The sequence below is a fragment of the Saccoglossus kowalevskii genome, chromosome 12, assembly GCF_978046115.1.
Source record: "Saccoglossus kowalevskii chromosome 12, keSacKowa6.1, whole genome shotgun sequence".
Taxonomy (NCBI): domain Eukaryota; kingdom Metazoa; phylum Hemichordata; class Enteropneusta; family Harrimaniidae; genus Saccoglossus; species Saccoglossus kowalevskii.
This window is the reverse complement of record NC_140652.1, coordinates 34,125,758-34,140,644: the sequence shown is the minus strand read 5'-3', so window position 1 is coordinate 34,140,644 and position 14,887 is coordinate 34,125,758. Positions and strand designations below refer to the sequence as shown.

General features: G+C 34.7%; 1 protein-coding gene across 1 annotated transcript; it reads left to right on the top strand.

Moving 5' to 3' along the window:
• Nucleotides 1-3,409: 3,409 nt before the first annotated feature.
• On the top strand, nt 3,410-7,543 carry LOC146735753 (uncharacterized). The gene is made up of 3 exons (XM_085506598.1): nt 3,410-3,630; nt 4,561-4,836; nt 4,983-7,543. Exons 1-3 carry the CDS (start codon nt 3,420-3,422, stop codon nt 7,130-7,132), a joined length of 2,637 nt encoding a protein of 878 aa, XP_085362724.1. The 5' UTR covers nt 3,410-3,419; the 3' UTR covers nt 7,133-7,543.
• Nucleotides 7,544-14,887: the final 7,344 nt, after the last annotated feature.

The window sequence follows — 14,887 nt, the reverse complement described above, 5'->3', positions numbered from 1 at the left end:
ATAGCGACTCATACGTTGTATTGTGAATAGTCATCAACGACCGTGTACACGAACATACATGTACATCTATTGTCTAATGACAATGTCGTAAAAAGTTTATCAAATCTACTTTTTTACGGTCGTAAAAAGTTTATCAAATGCAGCTTTTACGATCCCATTATTTCTTGTGTACTTATAAATAATCTGTTTCATTAACATTTCTCTCTTCTTGTTGCTAAGCAACAGTTCGTGTCATCCCTGATATCAATGTAAGTATGAAATTGTCCCACCCGCCCCAAATAATAGTGATATAATATTAGACCAATGTTTTTCCTGTTGAACGGAAAATACAAATTGTAATACATTGGTCGTTCTACATCATAGGAATAAGTATTGACGTCATTAGTTCTAGTAAATATTCTCACCGGTATCCGGAATAAACAGAAACGATAGTGTTCCGTTAAATGTAACAACTAAAACCATAGAACACGAAAACATTTGCTTACAATACATTATATTATAAAACCTATACACACATATATTACGCAAAATATTTGTGTGAAACTGGAAAAAATATTTTCAATGATATAAACACTATACGTACAAGCAAATTATTAGTTATATTAATCAAGCATTATTAGATTATATTGATATTGATATTGATATTGATACTGAATATATATACTAATTAATGAACAGATTTGACATAGTTTCAAGACAATAATACAGTTATCAGAATTGTAAAAAATGATCCCCCCAAATCATCATTGTTTTATTTTCTAGTATATCTGTATACTTTCTCATTGATGGGCTTAAGCAAATACAGAAAATATAATAGTAACATTTCGCCGGATGTGACGTTGTCGCCGGTCACATAATTGTATATTGCACCGTGTTGAAAGCTAGTGTAAACTCTATTATACCTGTCATTTTGTGTGTTTACTTAATGAGATTGTTGAATACACGACACGATATTTTATTGACATTTAGTATCTATATAAGCATGTACCAATTTGTTGAATTATATTATCGAAATGAACCACTTTGTCATATAAATATAAATTTGATGTGACTGATCAAATTATATTATGTAAATTGGTGAAGTATCTGTGCAACCGAATCATTCGGGTGAAATGCATATCTGATCATTTCTTTCGAAATGAGATATATTGTCTTTTTCATGGACACCACAGTAACAACTGTTTACTGATTTAGTTCCATATCAGGCGAAACATATATATGCACATTTTTTAATATCATAAAGTTAAAAACAATTGTATGGCATTTGAAAAATGCAACTGTCTTACTATATTGAAGTCTGTGTCTCACTTATCATGTACAAGTGTATATTAATCTCAATTAGGAAAACGTGTTGATGAGTTCATGGTTTGTTTTTAGAACGACTCAATATTGAGTGTAATTTAATCTGTCATCTAGTGATAGAACAAACAACTGTAATAAGTGTGTATTTCCCAATAGAGCGGACATCCTTGAGTTGCTACCCAGAGTGAATATTTGTATTTAACGTACGTGCTGTTGTGAACCCTACGTGTTTCTCTTGTCTAAACAGCAGTAATATTTTGTGGTATTCGATTGACGCCGCCAGTACTGTCTGAGCTAGAACAAGCTGTTGAAATATAGCATGATTAGATCATTAAATACCAACATGGAATCATGGATCCAATGTCAACTATCTGTCAGTGTGTTTTTTGCCTAAATGTCAATTGTTAAGCAAATACAGATTTACATTTGATAAAAAAATACGAAAGCCGGTATAATGCCAGACGTGATCTAGTCAACTAACCCCCACTTCCCATGCTTCCAGAGGCATGTTATTCAATGCTTGTATACATGCATAGAGATATTCGTGACAGGGACATAGATAATACGCGATGTTGCTGGTAGTACACGGTGGCTTTGTGCCTGTAATATGATATTACCACATAATAGAAATATTGCCCTGTAATACTATGCGCTATCTCCGCTTTGCCGACATATCCCCTGAGTACAAATGACAAGTCTAACATGGGTTGACCCTCCCGTAGAGTCGCGTGTTGAAGACACATTTAGAAAGACGTGATATTATCAAACGCGATATTATCAAACGTTTAGTATATCGCATATAACATACAACAACCTGCGTTCAATTTTAGAATCATGTGGTATTCCCAGGGCTGCCATAAATTGTCACTTTCTGACTGAATTATATTAACGTGTACTGTAATGAATAGTTAATTAGCAATCCCATCACATACGTTTCTAGAATATGGCAGTGCCTTTTTTTATATAGATTCAATTAAGTATTCAAAATACTTTAATGTACCACGGTTCCATGAATTATTGCTAACTGGTGTGGAAATTGTTTCTTCATGTAAAATCAATTTAGAGGTCGATAAACTTAAAGAATTAAAAATAATATTTAGTGTAAACAGTTATCTTTATGATTTAACTGTAATTGGTGTTCGTAATTTGTTTGTATAAATCAGAAATGATATAAAGGCACACTACATACGACAGCAGTGTATTTGGTTGAATGGAACTAAATACTTATCACATACACGTGAAACTATCTAGTTTCCGACACGTACAAAATCTGAACTTGTGGCGTATGATGTCTAAATTTGAACATGGCAGTGTCATGATGATGTAAAGCAATTAAAACAGAAAATGGAGATATTGACAATGATGATAGGTAATTGATATAGCCACTGATATATAGGTACATATATGTTCAATATATTTCCGTGCAAGTCCACGTCAATATAACATACACTGTGTTATCAGTTTCATGTTGATGTGGCGATTTTATTAGCGATATAGTATTTAATCATTCACATGAGACGAGTTACGTGCCACGACATTATGACAATAATGTTCGTTTCAACGGCATTTTACAAAACACTTTATCATGCGTACAGTCTACCGGCTCATCTGTACTGATAACGTTTAAATGCTGAAAATATGTTTTACTATTTTATACTGTCAAATATATTCAATGAATAACCACTTTGAAATGAGTAGATATTTACAAAACAAAGATGTTCGTACCTAACCATCCATCCTTTTCGTTACTGTGATGCGAGTACTGTACATGGCCGGTTGATATACGGTAACGGAGGTCAAAATTCAATATTGCCGTTGAAATAAAAACATTAATTTACTAAATCGTTAGATACCATTACGCGTCTATGCCACTTCAGCTATTAGAGTGAACATGACCTTGATTGACCTTTAACCCTACATGTCACCCAATGTGCTTTATGAGTTTGACCTATACTGTTTACATGGATCACGTGATTATTGGTGTTAACACAAGTACTCAATTTCCAATAACGTTTTAAAAAAATCCTTTACGTACTGCTAGAAATAAATAAAACGGGACTTGACACAGAATATGCTTGCCAGCAACAGACGTATAGAACACTGTTTGTTAAGGTTGTATGCGCGGAAATGCACTGCGCATACGTTCTGCGCATTTGAAGCAGACTTTCAAGATGGCTGCCACAACAAACAAGTACGCTTCGCGATCGCCGAATGCACGCAAATTTAAAGGATTTTTGACCGAGAAAGAGAAGAGAAGAAGATTGGCAGTTATCCAGGCGAACCGCCAACATAAGAAAGTTGCTGAAGTAGTTTTAGAATCAAATTCAGGTACGTACGTACGGTGTCAGTTTACGACGTAAACTTTGGTTGAGTCGTCTGCAACTGTTATCCACAACTCGAATCAATATATTTTCACATTTTATTTGTTTTTATGAACATCAGATTATGCTTATTTTGGGGGAAACAGTGTTTATTTTTTCCTAATTCCTGTTTCACTAAATACAGAAATTGTGATAAAAAAAATATTTGACAACGAAGTTTGTCTGTCGCGTCGTCTGCAGCTTTCATTAATTATGACGAGGTGCCTTCAACGCGAACTGGTAATTTTAACTATACGCACAAAACCCCCAATTTGAGGGCATGATTGTCCTCACACTTCCATATAACCAAGGGGATACAATTTTAACTATGAATAAACAGCATGTTCAAATATTTTCTATATTTTGCTGTTTTGAAATCCATATTTATTTTCCCAGTGTTATAAATTTAGAGCATTGAAATTTCATCTGTTTACTCTTCAGAAAAAAATTAACATGTAACATGATGAACTTGCGGCTGTGTTAAGGAAATTAAAATTAAAATACTTGCATATTATAGTAGATACTTGAATTTTATTTTTTCTATTTGTTATTGTGTCAAATATTTTTGTTCTAAATACATTGTAATATATATTTTTGGACATTTTCTCCCAATAAATGTTTTTTCTGAAAATAAGCCATGACCTAAAAATTATTGTTATTTTTCACATTATCTGAATGTGAGAGAGTTTCTGTTTTGCCTATGGCTCCTTTGGAAATGATGATTTTGGAATAATGGTTTCTTTTTATTTCTGTAAATATTCATACATTTCTTACGAATAGCACAGATAGTATGTTAACATCTTACTGTTGTCAATATCTGTTAGCCAGTATAGTAGTGCAAATTGCATGAAATTTATTTACATGATGACTGTAATGATAATCTGATTTATCTTTACAGAAGTTACTTCAGAAAGTGCTATAAATTGGAATGTTGGACGCAGAATAGTACAGCTGTCTGTTCTAGCTGAGGGATTAAAAGCCTGTGCTGTGTGTTGTGAACACCTTGTTCTGGTGGATTGCCAGGAGGAGAGACGATATGGTCTTGGTAGTGTACTGTATATACCTTGCCAGAGATGTGGTGCTGTAAACCATGTGTATACAGGTTCGACACATAGGAATGCCAAATCAAACCAAGGATTACCTATATTTGATGTAAATACCAAATTAGCCACCGGTAAGATTTACAGGCAAACTAAGGATTCATCTCAATTATTAACCTCTTATGGTCATATATTGGTGATCATACTTTTAGTAATGTAGGGCAGCAAAAACTAATCTTATAAAATGTTAATCTAAGTTGTTTCTTATTTCATAACATAGGAATGGTACACAGTGGAATGGGAGAGACTCATGTGAATAACTTCCTTGCCTCACTGAATATACCGGGTATACACCACAAGACATTAAAGAAAAGAGAAAGAGAAGCAGGTGTTGGTATTGAGAATGTTGCAAAACGACTGTGTGTTAAAGCTCTTACTGAAGAACAAAAACTTAGTTCACATGAAAATCAAGTTGATATTTCCTTTGATGGTGCATGGCAGCGCCGTGGCTCTGGCAAAGAATATAACAGTCTGTCAGGTCATGGTGCTGCTATAGGGGAAGCAACTGGTAAAATTATGGGATATGCTGTGCGTTCAAAGGGATGCAAAATTTGTGAAAATGGGGATATGAACACAAGAAAACATGACTGTCGTAAAAACTGGACAGGGAGTTCCAAAGCTATGGAAGGAGATATTGCTGTTGAAGTGGTAAAAACTATTAACAAAACTAGTGCTAAAACAGTATCTTTAACTATGGATGATGATACAACAACCATTCATAAACTAAGAACAGAAATTAACCAAGATATTGAAAAGAGACCAGATATGAACCACACCAAAAAAGGTCTAGGAAATAAATTATATGAACTTTCAAAAACTCACAAAATATTAACACCACGTGTTATCAAGTATTTTCAAACATGTTTTTCCTATGCTGTTACTCAGAACAAAGGTAGGCCAGCTTTAATCAATAAAAACTTGCTTGCCATTGTTCCCCATGCATTTGGATCTCATGAATCATGTGATCGTAAATGGTGTGGTTACCAACGTCAGCCAGATACTTACTGCCACAAACGTCTTCCATATGGTAAAGATCTTTCTGGGGTAGAATTGCGTAAAGATTTAAAATCTATTTTTGAAATTTATGCTGCATGTGCAAATAAACTTTCTCTTATGAGTTCAACACAAGCCAATGAAAGTTTTCATAACACTGTTGCTTCTAAAGCACCAAAAAACAGACATTACAGTAAATCAGAAAGTTTAAATATCCGCATTGCAGCAGCAGTTTCACAGAAAAATAGTGGATACACATATGTTTGTAGTGTTAACAAAGAAAATGGACTATCTCCTGGAATTGTTTCACAGGTGAGGGGAATAAAACTAGACAATAAAGCAAGAAAAAGAAAGATGCAGACAGAAAACAAAAAATACAAACTTAGACGTATACAATTAAAAGAGGAGCGAAACAAAAAATGTAATGCTACTGAGTTAAGAGAAGGTGACACATACAACACAAACATTGCAATTAGAAATGACATTGATATTACATGTATTCCTGAACCAGTTAATGCTCCTGTAAGTTTTCCAGTAAAAATACTTCAAGATTCTCCTGTTGTTGTATTTGATCTTGAAACAACATCATTTGGTATTGATTCCTCAATTTGTCAGATTGCTGCATCTTATGATGGTAAAATATTTGATGAGTATGTTGACCCCTGTCAGCCAATACATCCAGCAGCATCCAATGTAACTGGGTTGACATATACATGTGGTAAACTGTTTCATAACTTTAATTTAGTACCAACATTATCACAGAAAGATGCTCTTGAGAGTTTTATAGAATGGATTCCATTAAATTCTGTGTTAGTTGCACATAACTGTAAGAATTTTGATGCTAGGATTCTGGTTAGTTCTGTGCAAAGATATGGTCTTTTAGACAAACTGAAACATAAACATTGCTGCTTTTCTGATACGCTCTCTGTATTTCGTGAAATTTTACCACCTCGATCATCTTACTCTGAAGAAAACCTGGTTAATGATTATTTACACACTGAATACAGTGCTCACAATGCAAAACATGATGTACATATGCTTCAACAATTGATTGGTAAATGTAATGTTGACATCAGCCATATTAGTAAACATAGCTTCTCTGTTGATTTTATTATAGAAGCTCTTGAATTTCTATTGTGTAAAAAGAAAAATCTGTCTTCTCTTAGTCAACTAATAAGTAAGAAGGTAATTACAAAGTGTATGGCTGAGAAAATAGCTGCTTCTGGTCTGGCTTTTTGTCACTTGAACTTGGCTTATAGCAGAGGAGGGATAGATGGATTGGTGAAGTTGCTTAGTGAAGATTATTTTGGTCATCCACGGGTAACCAAACATAAAAAAACATTCTTGTCACTATCGCAGTTTTTTGAAAAGAAGTAACTATATTTAAAACAATGATTAATGACTCTTGTGATATTTTTTTAGTTCACTAATCCATCCATTCATTACATGACTTCTTTGAGAACACTAGACTGATATTTGGTATGTAAATGTCTCATAGGGTGAAAATGGGATTATTCATGCAATGTTGGCATATTTTCTGAAAAGAAAACACTTTTTTTGTCCATTGAAGGTTATTGTATCTAAATATGTGTATTTATATCCAGATTTAAAAAAAATTAAATACATACAATTGTATATTAATAAAATGATAAAGCAAGTGTTATATGATTTTAAAATATGTGAAATATTTAATTATATTAGTATTTATGGACCACTTTTATTTATTTATCGATATATGAATATTTAAAAAAACAGAACACAAAATAAATATTACTTACAATTAAACAATACTGATCTTTTTGTCACTTCATGTATGGTAACACTAGTCATACTCTGCCTTGTATGTATGTTACAGCACACCACACCCCTCCCCACCACCATACACACCTGTGCCCTAACTGAGAATACAATGCTTTCATCAGTATCCCTCAGAAGAAAATAATACTTCAGTGCATTAATAGTGGCTTGACTTTGAATTTCTATATTTCCAATGAAAGGTAAGAATATTCTCCCAAGCACCCAGCCAATATATATAAACTGTACTTCATATATAAAACAATATAATCTACTGATGTTGGATGTACATGACCATATTTGATGTACCCCGGTATGTATATTGACAAGGGGACTGGCAAAGGTCAAAGGTCACGCAAATGATCCAACATGGCCACCAAGATTATTGAAACTGACAATTAAACTAATTATTTCTCAAAAAGTAGTGCATTAACATACCATTTTCAATGTATAATATGGAATAACTTCATAAGCACTCGACATATACACAATTTCAAGAGATTTCCATGGATGAAATTTTTTGTAGGACAGTTTCTATGAATTTTTTTATCTAAAATACAAAACCAAATGAAGGAAACTATTGTTTTCTTTAAATAGGTAATTTCTTAAATTCATTAGAATTGAATTTAAATATGAACTCATATTATGTGCTGATAGGATAAAACCAATTTCAGTAAAAATGTGGATTAAGACCGAGTATAAATGACAACTTAAGTTATTTATTAAAGCTACTTAAAAATGCTGACTCAGCATAATTGTGAGTTGTGTATCTTAAAAATTAGTACATTAACCCCATGTTTTTTTCTTTTCTATGAGTTTAGAGTAACATGTCCTGTACACCTGTAGTATTTTAAACGATTTTCCATGGGTTTTTTATTTTGTAGCATACATCCTTAAATTACAAAGATGCATACCGTATTAGGAGCATGAGTACTGTATTGTATGGGTAATCTACGCATACTTCAATTCCAGCGATTAGAAGAGATTGGATTTTTTTCTGCTTTACTCACAAACACAGATTATATCCTATACAAACGCGTGACTGTTTTACAAGGCTGTTCTAACGCATGTATGGTGATGCATTGAATATATGAGGGATTTCATAGAAAAATACAGCGGCGCTTTTTAAAAACACGAAATGAGCATAACACAGACAAAATGGTATTGAAATATTACGGTATATACCCAAATCAGAGATATGATATAGAAGAATAGTTGAATAAAGTTTAACATTTTGAAAGTGAATATATGCATAGTACACTACTGTTTCAGTTTTATATTTTGATCATATTCACTTGGTTTCGAATTCGTGAATTTTTAGAAGAAACAGTTAGATCTATTGCTATTTTGCATGTTCACTTGGATTCAATTTAGCGAATTTTTTCTTTCCAGCGAAAATAGCTGTAGTACGTCTATCTGATCAATTTTACAGTATAGAATGACCTTTCACCACAGAGTTGTATTAAACATGTTTATCATACGACTGTATAGTTGAATTATTTTATCGCTGTTTCCAGTTGAGATATAAATGTAATGTAGGCCTTAATAGGTGCGCGGCTATTACACCATTGGTGACTTCAATGCAAGTATGATCTTCCAATTCTACTTTAGGTTTAATGTTTTGCGTAGTCTAAGGATGCTGCTGCCAATATTGATCACAATCTAGCCGTGATTAGCTCTTGCACACACCTGCCACTTTGTGTTGGCGAGCAACACACGTCGTTTTCCTCGCTGATATTTTATTAGATTCTTCTCATTATTTTTGTTCGGGAGGGGGCGTGAAGTATTATAAATGGTGGCGCCTTGATATGGGCGTACATTCTTGATTAAAAATATATTTCAATAGTAAATGGCGTTGAGTTGACGTGATTAATTTTTATGGTAATACCCGTCTGTGAAGGTTTAATAATTCTCACGCTATACAAATTACAGTTATACACGGGGTATTTTCTTTTGCATTTTGCCACGGAAACCGTATTACGTGTTTAGGACTACGTACGTGACAGGGTTGTGTGAGTAGCTTCCTATCCCAATAATACTACGACAATTTAACAGGATATCTCGGTGTTAACATGGGTTAAGCACGGGTAGACAGCAGGGGAGTCATCACACGCGCACGCAGCAGACGGCCGTAGAGTGTAGCTGTTTACAAACAAGCGCCTACGGTCTTTGCGTTTTAGTGTTGGTTGTTATTGTCGCTTGCGACCCAATTTCCGCGCGTGCGCAGATGACGACCCATCCACTTTTAGTGTTGGTTGTTATTGTCGCTTGCGACCCAATTTCCGCGCGTGCGCAGATGACGACCCATCCACTTTAACCAAAGTACCCCGATGACATATTTGTTAGTGAATGGCCCAGTGGTTTTAGCCTGATCATTTAGTCAGCGGTATACCCAGTAGCAGTAACTACTACGTTACCATTCACTACACGCCGTGGATGTGCCGACAGATGAAGGGCCTAATAATGAATTCATTCAAGTGGACTGTATTGTGTAATATTCATGAACAATGTTTAACACATTCTTGTATATGTGAGACGTTTCTCTGATGAACAATTTTAGTTATTCATTCTCTCTATATGCGTTACCATGGTGAATTGGCACAATGGCTACCCTCAATCACTGTCAACATGAATTCAGTTTAGAAGTTAATAACCGAGTTATATTTAATTTATATTACATTTGTTATTTAGAGTACACCATACCACCAGAATTATTGAATAAGAGCATTGCTCCGAGCTGTTGGTCTGTAATACAATCAAAGCTGCGCAATAGATTAATCAATTTGTGAAAACAAAGCCAGAGATTCGAGGCCAACTTTGTCTCGTATATTCACGCTTTAGCATTATCAAACCTAATGTAATCTCAAAGTAGATTTCCGTCAATTTGGCATACTGTATATCCCCTTGGTTATTGTGTAGTTGGCTGCGTATAGTGTGTCCAGATTGTGTGATGTGTTTCCTGGCGGGTTTATTTTTGTTGCTACTTCTTATGTAATGTACTTGTTATTGATGCGCTGTCCAAACTGGCACAGTGACTGTAGAACACAGATGAAAGAGAAATCTTCTTTTTATTACGCTACCGCACACTACATTATATTACACTATGTTACGCTACCGCACACTACATTATATTACACTATGTTACGCTACCGCACACTACATTATATTACACTATGTTACGCTACCGCACACTACATTATATTACACTATGTTACGCTGCACTAAACTACACTGCAGTACACTACACTGCAGTACACTACACTGCAGTACACTACACTGCAGTACACTACACTACACTACACTACACTACACTACACTACACTACACTACACTACACTACACTACACCACACTACACCACACGACACCACACTACACCACACGACACCACACCACACCACACCACACCACACCACACCACACCACACTACACCACACTACACCACACTACACTACACTACACCACACTACACCACACCACACCACACTACACCACACCACACCACACTACACCACACTACACCACACTACATCACACCACACCACACCACACCACACCACACCACACTACACCACACCACACCACACCACACCACACCACACCACACCACACCACACCACACCACACCACACCACACTACACTACACTACACTACACTACACTACACTACATGACACAACATTACACTTCACTACATGGCACTACACTAAACTACATGACACTACACTACACTACACTGCATGACACTACACTACACTACATGACACAACACTACACTACACTACATGACACTACACTACACTACACTACACTACACTACACTACACTACACTACACTACACTACACTACACTACACTACACTACACTACATGACACTGCATTTAGATGTGGATTATCAAGTGAATTGCCATTTAGATAGAGGTTATCAGGTGAATTAAACGTCTGTATTATTTCAAAACACTTTATTCATTTCTTGGTTTTATGCTTTTGAAGTCCGTATGTATTTGTCTACTGATTTGAACAAGTATTGTGATCTGTATGTTAGCCAAGTGCATGGTTTCACATCTCAGACTGAATGTATCCATTTTATTTTTATGTTATGTTTACTTTTTTTCAAAACACCCCATACAATTACAAGATGTAGTGCTTTTATACATAGACGTTAGCACACCTGAGTATATTTGGTCACGTGATCATAATACAGTATTAAAACATCATGGCCACTCAGATTATATTTAGTGCGGTGGTATAGGGGTTCATATGGGGTGTCTATGAATAGTGTGGTGTGGTGCTCTCGGTGATCCTAAAAACAAAATATTGAATATAACACAGAAAGGATTAATAAGGTATGTGTTTTAATGTATTTTAGATTTATAATTGCATATTGTTGCTTATTTCATTATACCTGGATGTTTAAATTAACATATTATCTGGCGTCATCGTTACTGCTGAGTGAATTATGTAACTATTTTCACATGGATGAACAATTAAGTGATAAGAAAAAAAACAAGACTCTTGAAATCGAGAAAGCAGGTTTTGATTGTCTGTAAGAGTGTGGCCAGGGCATTGTTTGCGGTGTCTTTTACATTTTTATTTGTTTAATGTGTTAACAAATTTTTCCTGCAACACTTTTTTTCTCTCCGTGTCTTGAGAACTAATTCACTAGCCACCTCCTGATCTCAATCGGTCCATCCCTTATATAGACAGTAAAATATCAGGGGAAGTCATGCTTTGTGTGAAAAAAATAAACATATGGAAGACATCCCTTAAATTGGACGTTTCTTCAATGGCAAAACGCTCAATTATCATGGGTACTACTCTCATTTGAGTCACACATTGATGACATATGCTTTAGGTAATTCAATCGCCAGAAGCCTTCGCGTACAACAACAAAGTGCCGATTGTTAGTCGATTTAAATTGGGCTTGCGAAAAGAGATTCGCTCATGCGCATTATGTATATTTAAGAGTGATTGGTCACGTTGTGATAGAAAATATAATATCAGGCACAAAGTTTCGTAAATATGTAAAATTTTGAATAGAATAGAATAGAATAGAATAGAATAGAATAGAATAGAATAGAATAGAATAGAATAGAATAGAATATTTTGATTTTGTCCTTTCTGCTAATATTATGTTAGTAAATGCCAGGTTTCTACTCTTGTGTTTTTCTGTTTCAAAACAAGTAAAATAATTCTGTATTACTGTTTTTGTTGCTCTGTTATGACGTATTGGGTTTCGTGGAAATGATCCCCACGTGTTTGTATAACATTATCTCACTGTACTTAAACCATTTAACTTATGCCAGAATAATGTGCGACCATAGTTTCGTGAATATGCTATTAACGCACAAACACTATGGAAATTTTACATGTTTACATAGTTTAGTTGTAAAAGAAATCGTCGGTGCCCATTACTTGTGCAACAACAAATAAGTTACCTCACATATAGTTTATGACTATTCGTTGTCATTGGAGGTGATGACGCACGCTAATTAAATGCACGCACAGAAGATAAATACATGTCCTCGTTTAAGTAGTGAAATCTGCCATCACGATATCGACAATGATCGTAATCGTCCGTGATATATTTGACCAATTCATTGACATATGACATCGGTATCTTTGTGCCATAAAATTTCAATATAATCGTCAATGAATGTATTCTGTATTTTAACATACTAGCTATTTACACACGCTTATTTTCATTCGCATATTGATAAACAAAACACTAAGAAGTACACACAGTTCTTGAATCCGGTAATTGACATTTCCTTTAATAGCTAATAAACTATCAATACAATTTTCCACGTTACGACTTTTGTTACCAGAATCATTAACTTACGGTTAGTAGGTATTTGTGAGTTGGGCAGCCTAGTGGAGCCTTCCATCAACAGAACGATTAATACGAGATTTTACTATCGGGTTACACAAACGTGATTTCCTATTGAAAAGGGAAGTACTGGTTGCTTCGGCTAATTCACCGTATTGTAATCCGATCATCCTAAGTAGTGTTACCAAGGTGATGAAAACATAGTGTATCCGCCATCTTTGACCTGGAGGCAATTACTGAATTGTTACACTGATGTATGTTGAGTAGACTTCAGTGCATGTCTAATCAGGCTACGTTTATTTGGACGAATCCGATATAGACACTGTATCCTTGCTAGTTGTAATAAGAGGGTATTCTATCCGGCATATACTCATTTGGTAGATGTCCTTTCCCGAATCATTGAATATTATCCCCGAGTTCATTGACACTTTTGTCACGTACCTAATTTGAATTTGAAATTACGATAGTATGTTTATTTATATTAGAACATAGGTTGGTTTTTAAATTGTTAGATGTTTTGATACCATGATGGTGTTAACTTACACATACATGCTGTAGACGAATAACTATAACAGTATAGAGAAGAAAGATGTAGCAATAAATAAAATTTTCTAATATGGTCTATTGTATCTGGTGTTGAAGATCATTTGCACGCCGTACGTAAATAACATAACACATTCCGTGACCGATAATTATATTTGGTGAAACATATACATGTTATAATGTTCATCGGATTTACAGATGATTAGACACACATTCTCGGTTTTTTGACCTCTGTATTCCAAATACTTCATTATATGTCCTATTGTGTTAGACAATGGTGAACGATTAACTAATGAATTCCCAGGTATCATTGCTTTATATAATAGACAGTACGCACTGTGAAATTAACATTAGATACAGTATATAGTGGTACACACAAATCATAATTTTTATTCCGATAAACAAACAATCAGCACTACGATAACGCATATAACATCGCACAATAGAATACGAATACACGCAATAATTCATATATAAAACACTGAATTATTAAGACTTCGTGAATACAATCAATTGTAATAACCTGAAATAGGCACATGAAAATAAGATTAAAACGCTGCAGAGATCGTGCATAGCGTGTACTGATGTCTTGTGAACAATATATTTGATATGTGTTGTATACGTTACTTGGGCTCGGCATTGAACACGACGCGTTCAATTATCGAGCGTCCGGTCATATTCCAGAGTTTGTAGGCGAGCCACGTTTCACACCAAGGCGTGCAGGTCGTGAAACACATGACATTTAAATGACAACAGCCAACAGCTAGACACAGTAATGGTATATTGTAATTGGATTTAAAGACAAATCTTCAGTGCGTTCACCTTAAACCAAATTCAACGTATCTAGTACAGTACTGCGCCGTGGGCCTTTCATTGTTGATATGATATATTAAAGTTTGTCATATATATATTTCTTCGAATTTCGAGCCTTTGGCAAGACACAATAATAACACGTTATTAATCT